The sequence below is a fragment of the Bos javanicus genome, chromosome 3 (genome assembly GCF_032452875.1).
Source record: "Bos javanicus breed banteng chromosome 3, ARS-OSU_banteng_1.0, whole genome shotgun sequence".
Taxonomy (NCBI): Eukaryota; Metazoa; Chordata; class Mammalia; order Artiodactyla; family Bovidae; genus Bos; species Bos javanicus.
In genome coordinates this window covers 89,359,197-89,379,000 of record NC_083870.1, presented here as the reverse complement: position 1 = coordinate 89,379,000, position 19,804 = coordinate 89,359,197, and the positions used below count along the sequence as shown (strand labels likewise).

Below are 19,804 nucleotides of genomic sequence, written 5' to 3'. Positions count from 1 at the left end.
CCTTCTATAACATCTTCTAACAATTGAGTCCATTTTTTATTGTATGAAGGTTGTTCCTTCTATCTGGTCCAAATTTATTTTGCTGGAATCCTTTCTCTCATTTTCTCCAAGTTGGTGGTAACATCTGTTTAATACTTTCTATTTAATGACACCAGACTGAGGGCATATGTTTATACAACCATTAACATAACCAGTCCTAAACAGAGGTGTTTTTTGGCATCCCAAAGATCTAATCATCATCTGTAATCTGGCTGATTACTGGATCAACAAACTGATTTAATAACAAGAGAAAATAAAAATGATACACATATATACATACACACATAAATACGCACACACTTTTTTTCTTTCTGTTCTTCAATACATAAAAGTCAAGGTCCAGCTCCAGACTTCTTTTCATGTTTTTTGGTGTGGATTGTGTGCAGAATGTGAAGGAAGATAAATGCTTCATTCTTTGGGTCTCTTACAGCAGATGATCTTGAACTACGGGGCAAATTCTTTGACAGTCTAGGTTAAGCTTGGTCTTCTAACCAACAGTTTAGCAGGTTTCATGTTTTATTTTTTATATTTTTTAGAAGAAGATACAAATCCATAGGGTAAGTCCTGGGGTCTTTCCCAACTTCTAAAGTCCCACGCTAAGTGTGGTCTGAACACCGCACCTACACAGGCTGTGCTTTTTCTGACAACAGCCTCCTCATTCCTCACTGTGATTTTCCAAGCAGAGCCAGTACCTGAATTGAACTGAAGACAAACTGACCTAACTCCTCAATGGAGCTTTCTTTTTCTGGTCCTGTGCCAGGAAAACAGGCCTTCACCTGGTCCAATGGAATCTCCAGTAGAAGCTTATGGAATAAAACCAGGCTAAGGTGTTGTTCTCAAACATGTTTATTTGTAACAGTTTTACATGGTGTGTTACAGAAATTAATGGAAAATTTCTAAAAATTTTGCTGTTCTGTTGAATGCATTGTACATAAAGTTAAAAATAACGTGTCCATATATGTTAACAAACTGTCGTCTGAGGTAAAGTTAAAGTAGGTTTAGAAATGTACTGCAACAGTCATTTTCTCTTTCTCATCTTTATTAAAAAAATATGTGTCAGAACACAGAAATTGAAATGAACCAAACCCACAGAGTAAACATTTTTTTTTTTTTTTTGAAGAAGGTGCCCGGTACATTACATGATGGGGATTCAGTAGACACAGGGATGAGTACGAATTATCAAAAAAGTCTCGAGGCATGTAAAGAGAGCTATGGGGAATGGGAACAGAATGACAGGTGGTGTTTCCCTGGTTTCAAAATTTAAAGTGACAAATTTCGTGCTAGTGAAGGATGAGGAATTAACAGTTGTACACGTGGATTTTCTATCAGTCTAACTGGAACTGTGCACACTCCCCATGGCCTTTTGGTACCTGCACCTCAGCTCTCATTTGGAAATCTCACTGTTTTCCTGGGATAGGATACGGTGGTTCTGAGTTCCCCAAACAGTGCTTATTAGACAGCAGAATTCAGCCAATGATAACATGGATGGCAGTTTAAAGTCTTGACTTTACTTCCCTCACTTTAGTGTATTACAGGGGCCATTTTAAGTTCAGAGCCAGCTACATTTTCACCCACACTCAACGAATGATGACAAATCCACTGGGCTGTCACTTTCCACTATGAGATGAGCTCCAGAGGGTGTACCTCAAACAGCCCCATCGGCCGGAGTTCACTTTGAATGTGTCAGAAGCAACCCGCAGAATCAGTGGAAGGGTGTGATACTGCAAGACAAACTCAAGACAACCATATTGAGGGAGAAGATAGCACCACTGGTTCAGAATCAGAATCACAGACAACAGAGCAATTTAAGTTACTTCCCCGTGGGAACTGCCTATCTCATCAAATCCCCAGAAAACGCAATTGAACTTGTCTCAGGACAACTCTCATGGTTATCACACCTCTCCCATTTTCCCCTTCACATGGAAGGATCAGCTTATCCAAAGTATGCACATTCCTGGAGAAGTCATGTCAACCAAAATGTGACAGCTACAGAGGACGGTAATGGCCCTTTTCAGCTCTCGAGTTCTTTGGACCTTCCATGTCCATCTATTCTGCAATGCACATTTGCCACTTAACTGGAAAACATTTAGATTCCAGTGACCTGACGGTGTAAAACATGGGCTTCAAACAGTAACAATTACCTTGACTTCTCAAAATTTCCCTTGGTCACCAAGTATACCTTCTTCCAAATCATTTTAGTTTCTGTTGATACGAAGTATCAAAGTACACAGGCTGATGGCAGTCAATCATATCAAGGTAAATTCTACTTTCAAATTTTAAAACCAAGTAAGGATAATCACCCCCACCCCCAATCCAATTCATCCCATGATTCTTTAAAGTTTTCTTCTTAGTGTTAAACCATTCAATTCAACATACTGTAACTGCATAGGAACATCAGGAAAACACAGTTGACCTGTAGAACAATATTCTCTGTAGGGCAAAAATATATAGATTCTTTATGAAAATCATGTGCTAAACATACGAACCAAACACTGCACTTTTTGTCTCATAAATGTAAAAAAAGGAAGCTTAAATTCTTCTGTTTCACGTACAAACAGTCCAGTGATGTCTACAGGGTCAGTGGGAGTGGACATGTGGGAGGGAGTTTCAGAATCTGAAGGACAGGCCTTCAGAGCATGAACTATTTCTTGTTTTACACAGAGGGTCGTACTCTCGCAGAAAGACTTAGATGAGAGGCTGGAGTCACGTGCTCCCTTCCTGATCACTACCTGCTGATTGGCTGACTGCTCCTGACAGTTGTCCCTGAACTCCAGCTTCCTACCATAGGCTCCGGAGTAGTTTCTGGAAAGTGAGCCCCACCCATCAAGTCTGTCACATTCTGCACTCAATCTGCTACCTTCTCTACAGTGTAATGGCATTATTAAAAAAGCATTTTCATTAACATTTATATTTACAAAAAAAAAAACACAAACGGGCAATTTTTTTTTTTCATTAGAACTCCTTAAAGCCATTTCCCTTAAATATTTAAAGAGTTTAATGGTAAGGTTTTTTTTTTTTTTTAAGTTATAAAATAAAAATCCCATTTGAATTTTCTGATGTACAAAAAGAGATAGAGATGAACCATTGTGACCACAGAATCAGTTTGTTACTCTGAATATTCATGTCACCACTGTTCCGTTAGCAAGTTGACTTTTTAAAATCCCAAACCACATTACCAGGATTGTACCAGAAGTATTTGGCAAATGACTTTTCTTTGAAATGGCACATGGAGAAGACACTTGTCTGCATAGCATCACAGCAGCAAGATATCGGAAAAATAAAAAATCTCATTTTATTGGACTTAAAGAGTTTAGAGCTTCTGAGGAAATCAGATGTACTTTTCATCTTTCTCATCAATGGGATTCGATGTCCTTTTCTACTCACAGAGTGAAGGTTAAACCACAATCTGTCTTTCTTCACCGGGATGCAGAAGAGCTTAAAGGGTTGTTTTGGCAACATTCTTAATCAAAAAGAATCATCAGCCACTTATTTGTCTTGTGATGATTTCAAGTGAATTCATTTCATATAGGGTTTTTTCTTTTTTCCCAATTGAATTTCTTAATCAATATCTAAAAAAAAGTCAAAAGCAATACAAAAATTTGTACACTCATTAACTTCAAACATGACAAAGAAAGGAAAGGGGAAAAAATGGCAGACCAGGCCTTGTGGAGCATTGTAATTATACCATCCTATGGGAAAAGGCATACGAATGAGCATCTTGTGGTGACAGAGACCTTACATTCGCCTAAATGATGTCAGTGCCAACCCTGATGTACCTCTCTGAGGCCTGTCACTCCAAATCAGATGTCTTTACAGTGGTCAGCAGGTTGAGAAATAAAAAGAGAATTAGGGTTTCACATACTGGGTCATCTTAAACCCACGCTAAGAGAGCCTGGAACATTTGTTGGGTGAGCACTTGCTTGATTTGTGATTTGATGCTGGGTATGGTTTTTTACACTTCGGTGAGTTTGTTTTTGTGCTGCCATAGACCTCTGCCAGTGGTTGCCAAAACCTCTTAGTTCCCTCTTCCAAAGGAGTTCCATTGGGCAATCGTGAATTTCTTCGTGGGATGACGTGAGGTGAAAAAATACAAGAGAGCCTGTCGCGATGCTGATTTCCATGCCAGTCTTGAAGCACCCGCCACAAGCCCGCACTGATGCTATTTCTTACATCTGTTGATCTGCGCATAGAGAGGCTCCGGCTCCTACGGACAGAGGGACAAAATGAGACCCACTCTTTTCCTGATAGGGTTTTCTGAGACAGCTTGGGAAGGAGGGTTTGGAATTAGAACAGAAAGATGACAGTTTATGATGAATGACCTTAGGTTATTTTGGGATTATTCAGTCATGGTGCATGTCATTTTGGCATCCTTTTTTATCCTTAAGAAGAACAACTCACCCAGTTGTGCCCTTGGTTTTCAAGCTGAGCCTGTTAGGGAAATCACAGGGTCTAGCAGACAGAGCTGGACCAGCTGTGTGATATGGACAAGACACTTTTACTTTCTGAGCCTTAGTTTCCCCAACCATGAAATGGGAATAATTCCATTTACCCTACAGGGTTCTTGTGAGAATTAGAGAGAATATATATAAAGCCTCTAGCATAGTGTTTGGCAGGAATGTTCAAGAAAATAAGCAGTTGAAAAGGCTCTTCAGAACATGGTAACAATGATCATACATCAAGCCAACGTTTTTCCAAGACAGTTTTATGAACGTCCACTCGAGACTGCTGAAATTCTGTCTCAAACTGCTCTTTGGTTTCTGCAAGCAGCGATGACTGGGCATGCTTTAGAGCAAGAGAACAGCAATCACGCCATTAGCTCTTAGTTAAAAGCTTCTAGGGCTTGTTTCCATCCCCTCCTGCTGCAGTTTCGGGTTGGGTCAGTCACTTGCCTGCAACCCTGGGGCTGTCCTAAGATATACACGAGGTTTTCACCAATATATGACACAGCAAAAATTCAATCTAAATGCAGATGGGAAATGGCGTTTGGCCTCGTTGAAGTCACTTCAGACTTCAGTTCATACTGAAATGGACCGGGGTGCACTGGCCAAGCAGATCAGGTCAATATATTGGTCTGAAGCATGCACAGTCCTTTCTGTTAAAGTTGACTTTCATGCTGTCACTCTCGGATATTTGTACCAGAATTAAATGGACACAATGACATCTTAATTCCGCCATATTCTGTATATTAGCCTGCCTCCTGCTATGTGGGTATAGATCCTTTTCAACTGCTTATTTTCTTGAACCAACAGATGGAACTGGCATTCTGTAGCTCTACCATGTGTCTGACACCATGCTACATATTTTCAAGTACATTGTCTTCTGAACGTAGTGACTTAAGGCAGTGATTTATCTCTTTTGCAAATGAGAAACCAAGCACAGAGAAATTAAGTAATTTGACCATGGTCACATGGCTAGTAAGTCACATGGGACTTGAGACTTAAAAGTAAGTTCCAGTGCTATTTCTCATTTATTACAATAGCTGCCATTAAATAACAACAACAACAAACCCCACAACAAACAAGCAAAAAGTCTTCCAGCTATGGTGTTGTAGAGTGTTTTGGAATTTATATAAAATACCTTTATGTCTTATTGGGTTGGCCAAAAAATTCATCTGTAACATCTTATGAGAAACTTGAGTGAACTTTTTGGCCATCCCAATATTTTACCTGCCTAACCATCCCAGGAGTGGCTTTTATTCTTTCCATCTTCATTTTGCAGGTAAAAACTGAAAATCAAAGAGGTTGTGTGAACTCAAAGTCATTGTGCTGCCTCTCATAGATTTAATATGTTGTATTGCTTGCTTTTATTGTAAAGTGGGGATGGGCAAGAAGATGGAATGTGAAGCCCAATGAAGAGAGCTTTTGCTTCCCCAGAATCACAAGCTTACTTAGTAACCAGGCTGTAAATAGAATCCAGGACTCCTGAGATCAAGTCCAGCATATTTTCTTCTAGAGCTCATCATCTCTGTGTTCTTCCAGGAACAAGGAGCTTCCTACTCTTGGAGGCACCCAGTTGTGTAATAGAACAGTTTGTCAATTGGAAACCTGCATGGTTTCCAACCATGGGACTTCATACTGTCCTTGAAAAGGTTAAAAAAAAAAGTATAATCTTCTTCCAAATATCTGATGACATACAGTAGGAAAGCTTATTCTTCCATGCCCGACTTCTGAGTTACCACCTGTGCATTCTGTCTGCCATTTTACACACAGAATTAGCATAGTGGGTGCTCAATGAAGGTCTGTTGAATGAATGTGAATGTCTAGGATACAGTTTCTACTTTTTTCACTGTTCTGATCCCTTTGCCCTAAACACACTCTCCCCTGGCTTTATTCTTTCAGCATCAAATTCTGAGCAAAAGCTACAGCAAGATGATTTATTAAGCACCTAATTTATTCTCTGCCAATGTCTTGAAATGTTTCAGATACTTGTGGTAAGCCTAACCATGGACTTTTTCTGTGTGTTTGTGTTCTGGGGGTGGAGTGAGTGGAGCAAAGGCGGAGGGGTAAAGTAGTGAAGTACCACTAGTGGGAAACAACGCCGCCTTGTGCTCTGTGGGCCACGGAATGCAGCTTCCTCTTTCCTGGGTAGACTTTCTCAGCTCACTCGGCTTTTTGGAGGCCCTAAGAAGTCAGGCTGCCTTGATCCCACCCTACCATTTGCTTTATTCTAATTTTGGAAACTAATTTATTCAACTGAGAATGACACCTAAAAACAGAAGAAGACAGCAGGCTCAGACAGGGTAATTAATGCCACACTGCATTAAGTTTCTGCAGCTGAGATAAATATTCACACATCTCCTGCTTGCCGGAGTTTAGCTTCAAATACCCATCACAACAGCGGTAACGACTGCAGTCAACTCTCAATTATCCCCACTAATGAAGGGGAGCACTGGTGTGGAAAACCCCAAGCAGCAGATAATCCCAAAGTCTGACACTCTGATGCATTATACGTTTTGGAAATAGCTTTACCTTCCTTGTTACAGAATCTTAAGACTGTCAAGAGCTAGAGGGGAACTAAGAAATCATTTGATCCAGAAATTTCTGACCTGACTTCTGGCAAGGTCACCATGGGGTCTTTAGGCTATTTTTTGACATTCCAAAAAGCCTAAATGGAATCACACATTAACACAGCACATTTTTGATATCTGTTGTTTTCTTTTGTCAGATCTGACCATATCTCTCTGCCCTGCTTCAAATCCTTCAAAGTCTCCTCATTACCCACAGGGTAAGGTCAAAGTTCCTTCACTGGGCACATAAGACCTATTAGTCTCATAGACCATTAGAACTAATAAATGCCCCTTTCCAGACCATGAATCAAAAGTCACCCTTCTGGTCACATATATCATGCTTTAAAAACAAAAAAAAATTCTTCATGCTTCTGTCAGAATGATCTTTCTGCAAAGGATTTGGTCATACCAGTTTCCTGATTGAAACAACCCTCCAGGCTCCTTAAGTCCCCAGGGACAATGCAGACACCCCACCCTCATCCCCCCACCGGAATGACCCATGAGGCCCTTCCAATGTGGCTCCCTTTCCCATTGGCTTCATCTACTTCCACTCTCTTTTAGGTCACACTTCCGCTCTGTTCTTCTGGTCCCCTTGAAAGCCAAAGTGTTAGTCTCTCAGTTGTGTCCAACTCTTTGCCACCCCTTGCACTGTAGCCCGCCAGGCTCCTCTGTCCATGGAATTTTCCAGGCAAGAATACTGCAGTCGGTTGCCATTCCCTTCTCCAGGGGATCTTCCCGACCCAGGGACCAAACCTGGTCTCCTGCATTGTAGGCAGATTCTTTACCCGTCTGAGCCACCAGTGAAGCCCCTCGTCCCCCTGACACGATAAGATTCCCACCCCTGAGACTCTGCTTAGACAGTTTCTTCCACTTTGGGGACCTCTCCTTGTCCCACACCTATAGGTTCATACTTTTGGAGCCAGCCCAAATAGAAGGGCTTCTTGGACTGTGCAGGTGACGCAGACCACTCTGCTCCTGGACTCCAGCAGTGCCCTGCAGAGACCCACGTCTACACTGCCATCACATTTCCTCCTAGTGCTGTCTACACAATGAGCTCTGCTGTACCTTGCACGTCAGTGTCCCACATTCTGAGCACAAGCTTGGAACCTGGCAGGCACACCTACTTACAACATAGAGCATGAGGATGTAAATGAGTGAATGGAAAGTTGCTTCTCTTACTGCTGCTGCTGCTGCTAAGTCGCTTCAGTCATGTCCGACTCTGTGCGACCCCATAGACGGCAGCCCACCAGGCTCCCCCGTCCCTGGGATTCTCCAGGCAAGAATACTGGAGTGGGTTGCCATTTCCTTCTCCAATGCATGAAAGTGAAAAGTGAAAGTGAAGTTGCTCAGTTGTGTCCACTCTTAGCGACCCCATGGACTGTAGCCCACCAGCCTCCTCCATCCGTGGGATTTTCCAGGCGAGGGTACTGGAGTGGGGTGCTGTTGCCTTCTCTTACTAGGAGTGGGCAAATACTTATGAACCTTAATAAGCTCACTTGTGAATCTGGCATAGTAATAACCTTTGTTTCTAGAGGACAACAAAATAGATAGAAACCATGCAGTAAAGATGAAAACAATTCAACTCTCTAGCCTTTGACGTAAGTTGAATACCCTATGTTCTGGGAGATGCAGTGAGAGAGTATATGCACACTGATGTGAAATCGGGCAGATCCAGGCTGGTATTCTTCCTACCAACTGCCTGTGGTACACAGGCACTGTGGGAACACACTTGCACTTGAGCAAGTTTGATTTATTGCTCATTGCAATGAGGGGAACCAAGGGCAAGTCTGGAAGAAGTGATTAGAAAGGGCTTCCTATGGGGTTAAGCTTAAACATATTAGATGTTTAGGGGGAGGGTCTCTCTTGGTTAGGTGCTTTCAGGAAGCATGATTATCTTAATAATTCTTACCTGGGAGGCAGGACGCACAGAGTAAGACTAAGGCCAGGAACGAATAATGTTTGGTCATTTTTGGAGCTTGGATGATGTTCATGGCAGCCATGGCTACTGAGTGGTCTTGAATGGGCCTTGACCCACCACGGTGCCTTGTCTGACGCCCATCTGTGAAACTGTTTACATGCAATAGAACACCAAGTGCCCAGCTGTGAGGGCTGGGCTGGCTCCTGGCTGTCATGTGATGTTCTCTTTCCACTGTCACCTACTTAGTAACCTTACAACTCCATGCAGGTTGCTTAACCCTTCTGGGTATCGGTTTTCTCATCTGTAAAATGAGGCTAGAAGTCCTCACTGAGAATTGAAGGAGAAAACACACATTGAGCACACAGTCTGGCACAGAGAAATTACTCCCAAAATGGTAAGGCTTCTTCTATCTGGGTGAGTGATTCTATCCTTCCTTTATAGAAGATGGTTTTCAGCCTAAAAATCACCGGCAGGTGGCTTTAATAATTCCATCTCCTTCATTGACACTTCTTCATATCGTAACTGGGCTGTTAAGAGACCTAATAATGGCACAGGATCTGTCCCGGGAAACTATGTGGAAAGAATGCAGAGTACATTTAAAGGGCTTGGCTGCAGGGCCCTGTGGATAGCAGAGACTTCCGTGTGTCTGCAGACGGCTTTAAGTATGAGGTATGAGCTCATGCCGAACAACCAAGCAGAATCACAGAATGAAGAGTATTAATAGACTATATATTTACAGAAACAAAATTAGAGTCTATAGAGGGCTTTCCTTGATCACAGCCATGGTCTCGTTTAGACATCACAGAGTCTGTACCCTGGGAGTTCCTAGCTCCTTTTACAGGGAAGAAGCAGGGCTCCCTAGAGTTTGGTGACTGGCCCAAGGTCACTCAGCCAGCACAGGGCAGAATGGGGATATAATCACCTTTGTTACATTTTTAGTTTTTTTTTATTGCAGTAAAATATTTGGAGCAAAGCATTTGCCATTTTGATCATTTTTAAGCATATAATTTACAGACATTCATTATTAAATCTCTTTCTTTACCCCAAATAGACCCATTAAGCAGTGACTTCCTAGTCCCCTTGACCCCTAACTCCTAGTAACTAGTCTCTCATCTACTTTTCCATCTCTATGAATTTACCTATTTCTTATTTTTAAATCAACTTCACTGAGGTGTAATTTGCATGCAATGAAATGTTCCCATTTTAAGTGTACAGTTTCATAAACTGTGACAAAGCCATCAAGATGTAGAGCATTTCCTCACCCTACAAACTGCCCCCATGTCCTGCTCAGTCAGCCCCTCATTCCATTGTGGCCACACTGATCTGCTTTTGACCACTGTAGGTTAGATTTGTTTTCTCGAGCGTTTCATGTAAACACACCCAGGTCTTTACTAAGCCCACTGTCCTCTCCACTGCCATGTGATCCCTTTTGTAAAATGTCAAAGCAAGAAGGGCTCTCAGTCTGACAGTTCCTTTCCGGCAGGAAGAAATAAAGGCCTCCGGATGTGAGGGGTGTTTTACCAAAAGTCCACAGGAAACAGTGGAGAGCCAGGAGGGGCAGCCCAGGGTCTGGACTCCCCTTTCGTGCATATTCCCCTCCCTACCTCTTCCCAGCCATTTGGCTTGAAGTACAAAGGTACATAGTTTTCAATCCCACATTTTCATGAGCCCCTTTGGAAAGCCACTTCAATTGTGCTTATGACTTCACTTTAAATTTACTGTGTTTTGGGGAAGCTTGGCCACGTTAAGCAAAGTTTGGTTCAAAACAGATGATGAGTGGGGAAAAGACGCAGCATGCTGAGAAAGGTGGTCTTGGACGTGAGGTCACGCGCCATGCAATCTGGTTACTGAGCAAGCCTGTTATCTGCCCCATCCTGGGCGCCTGGGGAGTGAGAGCCACGCTGAGCCAAGCTGGGGGTCAGACTGCAGCTGGGAGGTGAGCCAAAGCTTGAGGCCCTCAGCATCGCCCTGCTTAGGCAGCAACTTCAGCCTCGGGGTCTTTAAAGCCCCAACACTGGGGCCTACCTCAGTAGGCCTACCACAGGGTCTTACATTTCCTAGCCTGGCAAAGTGAAAAGGGGGATGGTAACCATGGAATAAAACTAAGGTGGAAAGAACTCAAAGTGCCATCTAAATCCATGAAAAATGTTTAGAGCCACAAAGACTCCCGCAATCTTCCTAACTACCTGTATGAACTGAAGCAGGCATTTTACCTGGGTTTTTTCATCTCTATAATGGGGCTTGTAACACCAATATCGTGGTCCTGCATGTAACATGTAATAAACGAGCTCATATGACATAAAGAATTTTAACAAGTGGCAGGAGTCTTCCTTTCTTTTTTTATTCAAAGAAAAGGGAAAATGACAAAGCTTTCTGACTACTTTCAGCCTGAAAATCTGGCTTTTAGGATAGGAAAGCCTTCAAAACAAAGGATGGATATAATGGTAATACCTTAGAGACTGAAGTTGCTGCCAAATGCACTTGCTTCCAGGGGCCTCACGGTGCCAAAACCCACTTGGTGAACACAGGTGCACAATTTGAGTTCCCAGGAAGTCCACACTCATTCTGATCAACTCTGCACTTCCCCAGTAAGACGAATGACGGGCACAAGTAATCTGCTTTGCATGTTGACATCACTTTTTTTTTAACTTGTCCTGTAGCAGATGAGGGCACTGAGGTTGCTGATGCCTGTTCTCTGCCGAAAGCAAATGGGCCTGTTCTGAGTAGGCTCCTGGTGGTCAGGAGAGGGTCCTACATCTCACATGGAGAGTCACCGGAACACCTAAAGAAGTCACTGCATTTCAGGGACTTCTGGCCTTTCCTTCATTAGGTGGGAATAAGGACAACCTGGGAGAAGGCTGCTGTTGGAAGACACTTTTTAAGGATTGGGTCTTCCATGCTCTAGCTGGGTGACACTGGACAAGTTAGAAGTCCTAGAATGTAAGAGCTAGAAGGGCCTGAGTAACTGCTTTTCTGAAGAGAAGACCAAAGGCCAGAAATGAAGCCATATGCCTCACATCACAAGCAATTAAGTCAAACAGAGGCTTCTAAAACCCAGGTGTCCTGGTCTTGGTTGAGTGCTCTTAAGTTCTCTAATCAGGGTCTAGAGTCAAATCCTAGCCTCCTTACATGTGATTCTTGTGATTTCAACAAGTTATTAACCTCTCTACCTTACCTGCCATATTTGTGAAACAGGAATAATAAAAATACTTAAGAGTGTCTCCCTGAGGATTGAACTAGGTGATGTTTAATGAAAGCGCTATAAACACACTGCTGATTTTTAAAGTTATGTCATTAGTAGTAGTAAGTGCAAGGTTACTTGCATTACCTTCTGCAGGGTGATTCTAGAAACAATGAGCATGATCTAGCTCAGCTCAGCAAAGGACAGCCCACCAGCCCATTTTAGTGACTGCCAGTTCTTCTGTAAATAAAGTCTTACTGGAACTCACCACACCCAGTCCTTATGCAGTCTTTTGCTGTTTTCCTGATACAACACTAGAACAGATTAGCTGTGACAGAGACCCGGATAGCCCACAAAGCATACATTGTTCACAGAGTGTTTGCTGAACTCAAGTCTAAATGATCAGTGGATTCTAGCTCTGCCCACTACTCTAGGGGCTGAAAATCATGCTGAAATCTCCATCTCTGGGCCTTTGTCCTCCAGAGTCTCATGTTCAGCAGTCTACCAGCATCTGAACTTAGAAGTTCAAAGGAACCTCAAGAACACTTGTTCCCAATGTAAACTTGCCTTTTTCTCTGCTCAAGCCTGCTGCTCTGTGTTCTTAGCATAGTTCCCGGCCCCGCCTCGATCCCCAACAGGCAGGCATCCGGCGAGTCTCCTAGTGCAGGCCTCTGCTTCCTCTCTTCCCACTTCCCTTCAGCCTTAACCTCCTCCTGATTCTATCTTTTCCTGTCCCTGGGCATCAAGCCTACGTCTCTAACCTGGCTACCGCTGCCCTCAGCCAGGCTTTCCCATCTCCTGCCTGGACCAGGCTGGCTTGGACTAGCTTCAGAGCACCACTATGCTCATGGAAAGAAGTGGTTATTTTCCATTTCTGTGGTTCTCTGTTTTAAGGCTTTTTGCTATGTGATTCTATTTAAATAGAATAATAGTAATAATAATGCCAAATATGTGCTATTTTACTTTCAAAGCTCATACTCATGATATCTTCGGATCCTAGGAGAGCCTGAGGAGGGAGCTGTTGTCATGATTCATTTTCATCTATGTGTGAGAAGTGGGGTTCCAGGGGTTAGCTAAGGTCCCACCTAAGATCATGTGCTTACGAACTATAATTCAGACCCAAGTCCTCTGACTCTAGGCATCTGTTTGCACTCTCTCCTTTTTTTTTTTTTTTTCCCCAAATCTCTCTCCCAAAGCGTCTAAAGTTCTGCTTTTCTTTCCCTTGAACACTAAAAAATCCATCAGGTTATATTTTATGTGTCTTGGGTTCCCACTATGAAGATTGGTCTTAAAAAAAAATGACAGTGACTTATTATTTATGGCAATATCTATTGTTACTAAGGGAGACAGACCAAACAATTCTCCATTGTTACAGATGCTACTTTGACTTGACAGCTGGGGAAGTCTGATAGTCAGTTTATTTACTTAGCTATTTAACCAAATAAATGTTTTCATTTTTCTTTCATCTCCTCAAAAGCTAACATTTCGCCCTTAAAATTGCTCTAGCAACACATCAGTGGAGTATAAATTACCTGCCATTCCCACACCAGCCATTATAATATTACTTGGGTTCTTTTTTTTGCGCCCTTGTTGACCCAGTCTTTTACAGACACGTGATTCTCCCAGATGGGAGGGTAGGGGAAAACATGAAATAATTGAAGATATTCTCCCTTATTGCTAAAACAGAAATGCTGTTTGAGATTGGCCCCAAAGCGTCCACCTGCAACGATTGAGGCCGTCTGTTTCCTCTTACAAGGGTGTGATATGGTTTTAACTTATCAACAGATGTCACCCCTACCTACTCAGAATTGTGCGGGCATTGCTAATAAAAAGCAGCTGGTGATAATGGTTGCAACGGTGATAAGGCTGAGACTCCTGTTTCCCAACTGCATGGAGGCAGAGGGGAAAATAGAGCTGTGGACATAACTTGCCCTGCATGGTGTATCCTTTCTCCAAATGCCTGGAAAGGCGCTAAGAAATTGCAGCCAGTAAATTTCCGGTTGGGTGGATGGCTGAATGGAATGGAGACAGAAAGATCAAATGTGGCTTGTGCTGTATTGAAGGACAGGCCCAGAAGCCCCATTTGGACTTCCGTCATGGGTGTCTTGGGAGCTTCCCTTGTAGCTCAGTTGGTAAAGAATCTGCCTGCAATGCAGGAGACCTGGGTTTGATTCCCGGGTTGGGAAGATCCCTTGGAGAAGGACATGGCAACCCATTCCAGCATTCTTGCCTGGAGAATCCCATGGAGAGAGGAATCTAGCAGGCTACAGTCCATGGGGTCGCAAGAGTCGGACACGACTTAGCGACTGAACCACCACCACCATCACTACATAGTGTCTTAGCAAGGCTAAGGCTACGTGGGATGTGTCAGCAAGGCTGGCACTGGCCTCTTGGCATGTGACCCTTGATAGGCCATTATGAAATTGCCAGACTAAGCTTTCAAAGGGAGAAAACTGCTTCATTGAAGATTACAGCCCAGCCCTCCTTTGGAGCTGGGAACTACTTATTATGATTTACATGTGAATTTAAGATAAGGCTGCTCTGTTTGGAGAAGTGAGAGTTGGCCCCTGAGGCCCTAAAAGGGGTCATTCTGATTAAGGGGCAGGGTGAGCCACAGAACTAGGAAATAGGGTTTTTCTTTTTCTCCCAAAGCTCTTTTAAGGCATATTGAAAATTAATTACCTGCAAATACAAAGTACAAAGCAAAACCTCCCAGGCAATGGCCTGGGTCCTTACGGTGGAATGTATTCAACACAAGGGCTAAATGTATAAAATCCAAGGGACTGGTGAACCATGTTTATTGAGCACATGTGATGACGGTTTGGGGTGGTGGTGATTGGTGTTGGTGTTGCTGATGGCAACTAACAGCTTGGCTACTTTCCGTGTTTCAGATGTGGTGTTAAGAATTCCAGACATATCACTTAGTCCAAATAATAACCTCATGAGGAAGACTATTTTTATCCTTGTCTTTCTAAATAAGATAGGGAATTGTTATGACATCTCATCAGGGTCACATAGCTCATCAGTGCTAGTGCCAGGTTCTGAATTCACTCTTATTCCAGAACCCAGATTTTTAAGCTGAGTACTGAGTGTCTGTCTCTACGTGCCATCTCAGTTAAGGTAATGGATACACCAGGCCCTGCCAGCAGATAAGCACACCAAGACGCAACAGCAAGTATGGTTCTTGCCCAAGATTTCCTGCTATTAGGTAGCTGAGCTAGAATTTGAACTCAGGTTCCAAATTCTGAGCTCTTCCCACAAGACTGTGCCACATCCATTCACAACTCGGCCCTGGCCTGGGGTTCTAGACAGAGCATCAAACACAACACGGCAGGCTGAAGCCCCACAAAACAGCTTGCACAACCATCTCAAGCAGAACAGACTCGTAACGATGAGGGTGTGAGGCATCGATCTGCAAATGCTGTCCGTCATCTCTGTTGTCTAGAAGTTCAGTTTTAGGATTAGACGTTGGCTGTTATGCTGACAAATGGCTCTTGCCACCCCTACTTCATCACATTTTTCAAGGCAAGGGTGAGCATGTGAAACAGAACTATGAAAAGGGTGGGATAACCTGCTGGGGCATCTTCCCAAGGTGTCCACCCATCTTCTCCACCTTCTGCCTTTCCTGGAACATCGACTCTGGCTATTATCACAAGCCCCCCACATAGCTTTGTAAGACTACATTTTTAGTCGGGTGTTTGCATGGCACGATGGTATTCTTGTGTGCTATATACGGCACTGAGGTGAATGAAATGTGGCAGAATGTATGGTATGTGAGATTCTCTAATCATAAAATCTATGAACAAAACGCACTTTGAAAATACTCTATGAGCTTTCAATAACCATCAAAATAACTTATACACAAATGGCAACTGATTCCAAGGTAGCCTCAGAGTCCATTTATGAACAGTGAAAACTATTTACCATTTTAATGGTTCTGACCATGCTACTCAGGCCTAAAAACGGAGCTCTGCCGGTTAGGGCCTTGCGGTCCTAGGCATTTATGGAAAACTAGAAAAGCATCTGAAAATTGAAGACATTTGTCAAGTAGTGACCTTAGAAATCATGTCTGGGTAACAAGCGGGTACTTCTGTCTCCTGGGAAAGTTGGCTTCATCAGCCCCTCTTTCTTTCCATCAAATCAGATGTATTGAAATTCAAGTGCCTAAACCCACTTCTAGTAAATGTAAGTACACCTCTCTCGAAGTTGCTGCTGATGGAGTCTGAAGTGGTTTGGTGGTAAACCACTGGCTGTCACACAGGTGCAAACAGCAGAGCCTCAGAAGCGAATGCCACACGTCTTTTAATTCCATTTTCACAGCTCTGAATTCCACTTTCATGTCAGAAAGGGTGCAGGGCCTCTTTTGGCCAGACAGAACAGGCTACCACGATCTCACATCTCTATCAATTTTATTTCAAGCACTGATTGTTTTGTTTCTTAGTCTGCCTTCTTGAAGTGTGTTTGGTTGGTGATTTTTTTTTTCTCTTTTTTTTAGATCTGTGGAGTGTAGGCAAATTCTGTGACACACCGCTGAAGGGGTCTAAGCATCTGGACCACATCTCACTGAGAAAGAATGTGTGCATCTCAGAATGTTGATGCTTTCAGACACTGAATCCACATTAAAGCAGCTCTGACCATGCCTCACCACCCCTCCCCAACTCAGAACATATCGGTAATAAAATAGTATGACCATTCCCCACTCCTCACCTTTACCCCTACTCCCAATACATGTCAAAGGTCATGCATCCATGAGGATAAACAAGGTGGAAAACAGACACCAGGCAAGGCGAGATGATGCAAACGTCAGGGATACGCTCAGGCCAGGATGATGGTGCGAACATCAGGGATGCGACTTCAGAGGCAATGAACAAGCAAAAGGGAGAGCAATGGCTTAAGGGTGGGAGATCAAAAGGACAGATACCTACCCAGACCTGTGCTATCTAGCTACCGGCCTGTGGACTTATATTATCACCACTGGGCTCCCCACTGGGCTCACCAAAGGGATCACTGTTGGATGAGGCCTGTGACCCATCAGGCTAGAACACAAGAAGATAACACTTTTTTTTTTTCTTTTCAGTAATTTAAAATATAAGACAGCTGGGTACATTTTCATGCACACATATCACCCATTATTTTAAAGAAGGCAGCACTCCATTGAGAGGATGCCACTTCTGCAAATGCGAGAATTTGCAACAATGTAATGAAAGGATAGCAGTTTTCAGCTGCTCATTTGAACATAAAAAAAACCCCTTTAGTTACCCCTTAGAACCTGAGTCTGAGTCAGCATTCTTTTCTACATAGGCGTCCTCATGCATTGTTCATTTTAGATACAGAAGTTTTAAATGGAAAACAAAAAAACAAAAAAAACTCAGAACACACTGGTCACTTACAGCTTCTTGCTCTTCACTTTTGCTGGGACTCTCAAAGCCCTCTTCAAAGATGTCATCGGCAGTCGGATCACTGGCATGGGATGCAGATGATTTGGATGGAGAGCTCTGTCTAGGGGCTGGGGTTGGAGCTACATGGAGACCATGCAAAAAGAGAAAACATCCTAAGTGTCCAGAGGCAACTGTTTCTACCCCCCGGAAATCCCAGGGATCTGGTTATGTTTGAGTCAAATCCCAGGACACCTCTTCCCATCACAAGTCAAATCAGTTGAACAGTTTAATCTCTCTTCTCTATTTATCCTGTCCTCTCACATACTTGACAGTCAGGAGGAGCTGGTCCACAGGGATGGGTGAGGCAATGGTCCTCAAGGGATGTTCCCTGGACTGGTAGCATCAGTCACATTTGGGGACTTGTTGGTAATACACATTCTTGGACCCTACCCTCGACACATCTGCTGAATCAGAAACTCCATGTTTCCACAGACTCATGTTGAGACCCACTGGACTATAGTTTTCTTTCTTTCTCTTTCTTAATTTCATACAATTATTTCAAGAAGAATAAACAGAGATGAGGACAGTGTGACATTTATTGGATGCCTTCCATGTATCAGAGGCCATCAAATTTCACAGGTAATATCTGTGATCCTCATAAAGCCATTTTGAGGTAGGGGTTCTCCAATTTTACAGATAAGGACAGTGAAGGTTGCTAAATTGCTCAAGGTCTCAGACTTGGCAAGAGGTGGAAACAGGCTTTGTATCCTGGCACGAAGGTGTTGTCTGATAAACCTGTGTGAATGAAGAGTGTCTCAGTGATCTGGGGAAATGGACATGGCTGAAGGCAACTTCACAGCTGATGCTTTTTTCCTCACTCCATAAGGATCTGCGTTTTCTGTCCTGATCTTCCCACAATTTCCTTGTCTTCTTTATTCCAGAGGTTTATAATAAATATGCCACTGGAAACCACTTTCCTTTCCATAATTTCTAACTTGGCATGGAAAATCCTCCTCACTGGCTCAGCCCCAAGGTAGGGGGAGGAGGAGAAGACTTGATTTACTAGTTGAACTTCAAAAGCCATTGATAAGGTCTCCCTGCCATTACTTCCCAGAATTTACAAATCTGGCTGCTCATCAGACAGTGAGTGATTATAAAACTTAGTGAGTTGCTTCTGTAACTCTAACGTCTTTAGAATGACGTTATTTACTGCGTGTCCGTGAGCTGGACACGGGGCTGGGCACTTTGCATTCATCACGCCCTCTAATATAAACACTGCAGGTGTTATTGTACCTGCTGTCTTCTTCTGATGGAGAAACTGCCACTCAAAGCGATGAAGTGCCTTTCTCAGAGTTAACACAACTGTGAGGAAGCAGGAGCCCCGGGAGTTAGCACAAACCTGATACTGCTCAGCCCCACTGCGCTTTTCTATTTCTATCTGAGGATCACTTTTGGTTCTTCTCCACCCAAAACATCTGAAAGGTGATGCTGACGGACAGAGGATATAAAGATCGGCTGCACTCATTTTCTTTAAAACATAGGATTCTTTTTAATTAAAAGGAAGTAGGTTTAAAGAGATAGTTTATGTGAAAACACCTTGATATGCAGCACACACTTAATATTTATTAGTGAAATTGGATTCCAAAGTGACTTTGATGTGGTTTTTTACTAAAGGCTGAGAATCTGACCAAGCCATCAATACTGAGAGGTATACTGCTCATACTTACTGGATGTAATCAGTGGGATGCAAAACTGTTTGTTTATGTAAGTGTTTAACCTTTAGAAGGTTTTATAGAATACCTGTATACTCTAAAACAGTAGTTCTCAATCTGGGACAGTTTTACTCCCAAAGGGACATTTGGCATTATCAAGAGTCATTTTTTGTCATCAAGGCTAGGGGAAGAGGATGTGACTACTGGGCATCCAGTGGGTAGATGTCAAGGATGCTGCTAAACATCTGCAATCCACAGGACAACCACCCACAATGAAGAATTATCTGGCCCCCAGTCTCAGTAGTGCCGAGGATACCAAGCCCTGCTCTGAAACACAGGAGTTACTAAGTGGCTTTTGTTTTGTTCATTTTCCTTCATTCTCTACAACCTTCCAAAATACCTCCATGTGCCAGATACCACAGGAGCATCAAAAAAAGTGTAGCGACACGAGGATGACTAAGACATATTCCCTGTCCTCAGAGAATTTACACTTCCCTCTTTTATATGTAGTTAGCACACCAGCCCCTTGAAAGAGAGACATTTGCTTTCAAAAGATGCTTGCTTATTTAT

General features: G+C 43.0%; 1 protein-coding gene across 9 annotated transcripts in view; it reads right to left on the bottom strand.

Annotated features, from left to right (window-relative positions):
• Positions 1-1,106: 1,106 nt before the first annotated feature.
• The window catches only part of DAB1 (DAB adaptor protein 1), a 1,337,206-nt gene continuing 1,318,508 nt past the window's right edge, over positions 1,107-19,804 (bottom strand). For 7 of the 9 annotated variants that reach the window (XM_061411800.1, XM_061411797.1, XM_061411794.1 and 4 more), the window contains 3 exons: positions 17,535-17,662; positions 17,070-17,180; positions 1,107-4,243 (listed from right to left, as the gene is read on the bottom strand). In XM_061411800.1, the coding sequence (XP_061267784.1) occupies positions 17,085-17,180; positions 17,535-17,662 (224 nt within the window). In that variant the 3' untranslated portion in view covers positions 1,107-4,243; positions 17,070-17,084. The remainder of the gene's footprint in view (positions 4,244-17,069; positions 17,181-17,534; positions 17,663-19,804) is intronic. The other 2 variants (XM_061411799.1, XM_061411803.1) reach the window with 1 other exon arrangement.